Raw genomic sequence first — 6,294 nt, forward strand, 5'->3', positions numbered from 1 at the left:
TGGAAAAGCCTGGCTCTGCCTTCCCCTGTAGCTGTTGTGAGACTGCTGTTGGATTTCCACCTGCCTTGCCTTCTTGTCTCCATTTAACACCCCTCTTCCCATAGCCTGTCCGGTGTTCCAGCCCTCTTACTGTAACTGCTCTCTGCAGCCATTATTGTTGCTAAACTCATATCTTATCTTTGTTTCTAATCTAAAGGGTTAGAGAATATAAAGTGAAATGATCCTCCTGCCCTTTACTTTTTACTGTTTCGTAAAGATGTTTTCCTCCTCTCATCCTGCATTTTTTCACCTGATGTAGAGTTGGTATTTTAGATAAAAATGAGCTCTGAGAGTTCCTGTTTTCACTACTTATTTGTTTGGAGACTTCATTGCATTTTGCTGCTTTTCATACTGAGAATATTATTTCCCTAAGAAAACTGAGCTTCATGGCACCCTTTCAGGATAGAGCACAGCTGTCTGATCTTATCTGGGCCTGACAGATGCCTACACTTCTCAGCAAGCTCCATTCTGTTACTGGAAGAATTACCTGTTTCTGTAATCTCTGCATTTAAAAATGATCTGCATACATATGCTTGGAAAGTAGGGTTTATTTTAATAATGTGAAGGAAAGACAATCAGATGTTAGAGAGAGATGTCATAGCAAGTAGAATTGCTTTTATCACTTACTTGTTTCATCACCCATTTCAGTGTAATGTCTTACTTATATTGGTTTCTTCTTTGGAAGACCACATAGCAATTTCCAAATGTTTAATTAAAACCTCACAACACTACTGTGATGTGAATGTAGTAAATAAATGAGAGAAGATAAGGCTTTTCTAAAGCAACTTGTGTTTTAAGTGTTTTGTTACATGAGCATTTTGTCTGTCATCAGAACAGGGGACAATTTCTTTGGTACATCGCAGTTTACTTGTATCAAGATGTCAAAACCTTTCAAGGAGCTAGATATCTGTAGGGTTTTTTGGGAGAGGTTGTTTATTTGTTTTGTTGTGTTAACATAAATCATAACCCTCACCTCGTTTCAGAAGGGGTCCACAAAAAGTTCCAGTGACCCAGTTACACAGCTGAGGGGTCAGGAAAGAGAAGCTGGAGGGAGGACTGCCTTTACTTGGCCTTCTCTTGGGGAAAATGCATGCATATATCCATCCTGATTTTCCATTTCACTCATATACTGACTTGTTCACCCTGATGCTGGAAACTGTTGAACTTCCATTGATAAATCAACCTCTTCCTTTCTTCTCCCTCCACTGTTCCTCCATCCTTTCCCTTCATCCAGCTCCCTCTGTATTTGGCACTTAGGATGTTGGGCAGGTCCCAAGCAGAGGAACTCACTTGTTCATTTTCCCAAGCTTTCCTTCTGTCCTGCCAATGCACACAGTAGTAGTTACATACACACACAAATATGCTGAAATCTTGTATAGAAAGATTTGAAAAAGGTAAAGAAAAAGATTAAATACTTTTGTCTTAACTGAGAAGACTACAGAAAAGAACTACTACCTTCGTGTTTATAGTTTATTGTTCAAATTAGTAACAAAAATACTGTTTCCTTTTGCAAATAAAAGCACATTTTGCAAACAAATACAGATTTTTGTAAAGAAGTAGATTTTCCATGAATGGAAACTTCTGTTTTGTAGAACAGAAATTAAAATAGTAGCTAACATATGAAACTACTCTGACTTACATTACAATTAATTCATAAATAACCAAGAACTATGTTCAAATACTTCTTTAAACTTAAGCAGCAAAATCAAACAACATGATTTATTTATTTTGCTTGATGCTGTTTTCATACTGTGATGTAGCAGACTAAGTACAATGGCTTATACAAAGTACTATGCTGGGAATATTTTACCAATCATTTAATAGGATCTGAGACCAAATGGTGTGTATCTCACTGTTTCTGCTTTATTCATGCATCATGTAAATCGAATAGCCAAGTGTTTACAGGAAAACAAAGATGGGATTGGCATCAGGCATTCCTCTGTTCACACATACAGAGCAGAATGCACTTGCAAATGAGTCAAAACCCCAATGTCTGCAGCAGAACAAGAGGTTGTTCAGCACCTCTGGAAAAACCCACGTCATTCCAATGCCTCGCCACCACCTCAAAATTTTGACTTATATATTTGTGCATGCCATGAATAATCCTGCCCCATGATTAAAAAAATAGAACTGGTAAGACACAAAAACTCATACAGCAAAAATTCAATAAAGCACCTAATGATGATGAGCTCTTTACAAGTTGCGATCTGAGCCCTCCATTCATCTGTGTCTCCAGAAATTAAATTCTTTTGTCTTGGTTTATAGAAAACCCATTACAGAGTAACAGCTCAATCCTGTATCTTTTTTTTGCTCCTGGGGTAGAGAAATTTTACATTATAAATAAATTTCAGCAAAGTTCTGCATCCGTCCCCACTTGTCCCCATTTAAATAAGTAGTGTTACATATATATAAAGGTTCCTCAGAGAAATCACTGTTATAATTGTTTTGGATAGATATTATCTGTCTATACCATGACTATTGGGGCCACAGTGCTCTGGGGTCTAACTACTGACATGATCAATCAGTGCTACTAAACTGCTGTATTATTGAAACCCTGAGAAAGTATTCAAGCCCAGTTAAATTCAACAGTTTATCCTGAGTAAAGACAAAAGAATTTAATGCTACACTGAGATACATTAAACAGGAGAGAAGGCCAAGTCGTAAGGGCTTGCTCCTGCTTTTCTCACTGAAAAGCATTTTGGATAAACCCTACACAAAACCAGAGAGATAAAATCCCATTTGCAGTGCAAACACCAAATTCCTGTAGGGTTGTACAAATTATTCACGAGAGTTTCAAGTCATGAGTTTTCAGCTAATAGTGTGGTGCAAAAGTGGACCTCACTTTTTTATACTTGTTTCCATTAATAACTATATAGACTATATAGACATTCTATTAAATCCAAATACGATACATTTGCAAAGAAACACACAAAAACCTCTTAGAACTGTAATAAAATCACAACATTTTGAAAACCTGAAATGATTTTATTGTCTTACAAATTTCAAAACTCAGAGCATACTCAAAGCAGAATTTCCCCACAATTGTGTGAAACTGCATTATGTTTTATCATTTTAGAGTATCATACAGAATGATACAGCTAAATGAACAAGTTAGTATTAACTGTATCCATAAAGAGGTCAGATGCTTTGATTTAATGTGTTCATAAGAGTGTAGGGCCTAACAGTAAGATCAGTTTTAATTATAGAGTAAATGCCTTTTTAAAAGATAAATTTTTTCAAATTAATTAAAAAAAAAGGCAAGAAGATGTCTTTGTGGAAATATATACCCACACCCATAGGCCAACACAACATCAAAATTAAAAAGCACTTTGTACAAAACTTGTAAAGAGTTCCAGCTTCATGAATCAATGCCAAAGCAAAACAGAGATCATAATCTGGCAGCCATTTAAAGTTCCTTATTAAAAACAAGATTAATGATAGAAACCTTCTAAAAACAAACAACTCTTCTCAATCCAGGAAAATACAGTGTGTATTTTTAAATAACTGAATAGACTGATATGATGTGACTTTGCTTCAGTATTTTTCTTTATTAGGATTCAAAGGAGAAGTTTATTCCAGGTTCTGTAGGTGCAGTAGGGTTTTCCTCATTGTGCCAAAGGACAGGTGATCAGTGTGTTTTGGGGAGGGGAGAAGGGAAACTAAAACTATGAAGTTGTATGAGCAATATACCAAGACCCTGCCCTTGCCAAGTTCTTCATACTGAATGCCAGAATTTGCTTTGCGCTTACGTAGGGGAAGAAGAGAAAGTTCTATACAGAAAATAAAGTGAACAACACAGTGCTGCTCCTTCAGCCCTCACTTTTGGCTAAAGCAAGGCTGGCCAGGAGCCCTGAACAGATGGGATCAGGGGAACAAAAGGGAGACAAGTATTCTTTGCAGCACTTCTCAGAGTGGTACAGTAACTAAGCTTTTAAAAAATAGAGAGTGCCTCCCAATTTGACAAGTTAAGATTAATTAAAGTCTAATTAAGCATATTATAAATAGCTATAAAAACATTGCAAAATTAAACTATCTCTATATTTTTTAAAATCCTGCATTACTGGGGTTTAAGATTCTAGCCTGCTGCTTCGCTGATGTTCAAAACTGAAAACATAACATGTTTATTTGCTATTTAGAGTTACTTCTGAATATAAATATACAAGTTAATAAACAGAGGGGAGGTAAATGACCTCAGTGATGTACAGGCACAATTTGGGAATGACCTGCGTAATAGCTAAAAGCCCTTGGGAAACCCTCTCTACCCCGTGCTTGCCAGGCAGATTTAGGAATATCCCATGCTATATAAAGGACTGGCACGACTCACAGTGTTAATAAGAAAAGAGCATCGCTTACACTGCTCCACCTTCCTGTCCTGTCCTGGCTACGTCCCGTGCGGATGTGCTGCTGTGCCTGCGCACAGCCACCAGCAGTGCTTTCACTGAAGTTTTCTGACTTTCTGTGAACACCTTAAAATAATGTTCCAGCATCACTGAGACCTCTCGGGCATGTCAGCTGTCAGTGTCAGGCCCCCTCCCCGGGAACTGGCGTGCAGCTGGAGGAGTGGGAGGCAGCGCTGCGTGCAGCCCAGGCTGGGCTGGAGGCGTAGGGCACAGCGTGTCCATGACAGCTTCCTCTGACAGGGCACACCGTGTGTTTGGAAGTTCAAGTTTCATCATGCGACACAGGTTCAGGAGACATCAGGATCAGGGCTTGGCTGCTTAGGTTTAACGTTTCTCGCGCTAAAATAGCTGCCGCACCAGGTGCAACCCTCCCAGCAACGTTCGATTTCATTTTGCAAAAAACCCACCCTGAATAAACCTCTCACAATGTGAAACAAAGTGCATATAGGCTTGAAAAGTAACTCGTTTAGGACTGTGCTATTTAAATGTAAACATGCAGCATGAGTGTGACGAGGTTACCCAGAGCAGTGGTACAGTCAGTGCAGGATTGGTGTGAGAACCTCAGCCGGTTCAGTGCCCGCTCACTGCTGGACCAGCTGGTGGTTTCTCTCCTTCTCGGTGCTGTACAAGGGATAAAAACACAGATTAGGATGCACCAAGGACGCCACTGATCCCTTTTGTTGTGTCAATCCCAAACTTGCAGGGGATACCCATAACCACCCTCTGCAAAACAGGGCTCCAAGAGGGGCGAAATCCCAAACTTGCAGGGGATACCCATAACCACCCTCTGCAAAACAGAGCTCCAAGAGGGGCGAAGTCCCAAACTTCCGGACCATACGAATAACTGCATAACAGAGCTCCAGGAGAGGCTATCAGGGGTCAGCCCTTACCCGCTGCCGCTGCTCGCTGAGGCAGAAGGTGCAGATGGGCCGCGGCGTGGAGCTGCCCGGTGGCGAGCAGGGCTGCGGGGACGCAGGGGGCTGCGGGTTCTGCGGGCAGGGCTGCTCAGCGTCCACCCCCTCGTCGTGCCGGCGCTGCTGCAGCAGCAGCACGTTGGCCAGGTGCGAGATGTAGCTGGCCGCCAGGCGCAGCGTCTCCACCTTGGACAGGCGGCGGTCGGCGGGCCGGGTGGGGATGAGCCTGCGGAGGGCGCCGAAGGCCGAGTTGACGCTGTGCGTGCGGTGCCGCTCCCGCGCGTTCGCCGCCGCCCTCCGCCCCCCGCCGCCGCCGCCGCCCCGCGCCCGCCGCCGCCGCCCGCAGCCCCCCGCGGGCCCCCGCGCCTGCCCCGCGCCCGCCGCGCCCCCGCCGCCCCGCATCGCGCCCGCCGCCGCCCCGCCGCGGCATCACTTTTATGCGCGGCAGGTGCCGCATCGCCCCTGCTCGCCCCGCGCCCCGCCGGCCGCGCTTGGCCGCTGCTCCCGGCCGGGGGCCGCCGCCGCACCTGTCGCGGCCCCTGCGCTCGGCAGCGGCTCCCGCGGGAAACCCCCCGCTCCTCCCCTCCCGCCCAGGGCGGAGCGCGGGGTGACGGAGAGCTGTGCCGGGCCCGGGGGACTCGTCTGCCCGGCGCCCTCCAGGTCAGGCGCCTCCCGCATCCGCCGGTGTGACCGACCCTGGTCTCCTCGCAGGGTGTACAAACCTCTGCGGGTTTTACCCGTTCTGCGCCCCCCCCATGCGCTGTGCCCGCCGTGCGAATGTAAATATTTGTGTATATCACGGGATCACGGGTTCGTTTAGGCTGGAAAAGACCTCTGAGATCATCGAGTCCAACCTCTGACCTTGTCAATTATACATAGTAACTCTATGAAATTAGTCAAAACTGAGTTTTAATTGTATGTTTATTGCACACCGAGTTCCC

The 6,294-nt window shown here is 44.4% G+C and overlaps 1 protein-coding gene across 1 annotated transcript; it reads right to left on the bottom strand.

Annotated features, from left to right (window-relative positions):
- Window positions 1–233: 233 nt before the first annotated feature.
- On the bottom strand, window positions 234–5,674 carry LOC116789806 (basic helix-loop-helix transcription factor scleraxis-like; the record flags this gene model as incomplete). The annotated part of the gene is made up of 2 exons (XM_032694026.1): window positions 234–275; window positions 5,324–5,674. Coding segments are annotated over 2 exons (393 nt in total), but the record flags the coding sequence as incomplete, so codon positions are not given.
- Between the last annotated feature and the right edge of the window lie 620 nt (window positions 5,675–6,294).

This window comes from Chiroxiphia lanceolata, chromosome 7, assembly GCF_009829145.1.
Source record: "Chiroxiphia lanceolata isolate bChiLan1 chromosome 7, bChiLan1.pri, whole genome shotgun sequence".
In the NCBI taxonomy this organism is placed as follows: Eukaryota; Metazoa; Chordata; class Aves; order Passeriformes; family Pipridae; genus Chiroxiphia; species Chiroxiphia lanceolata.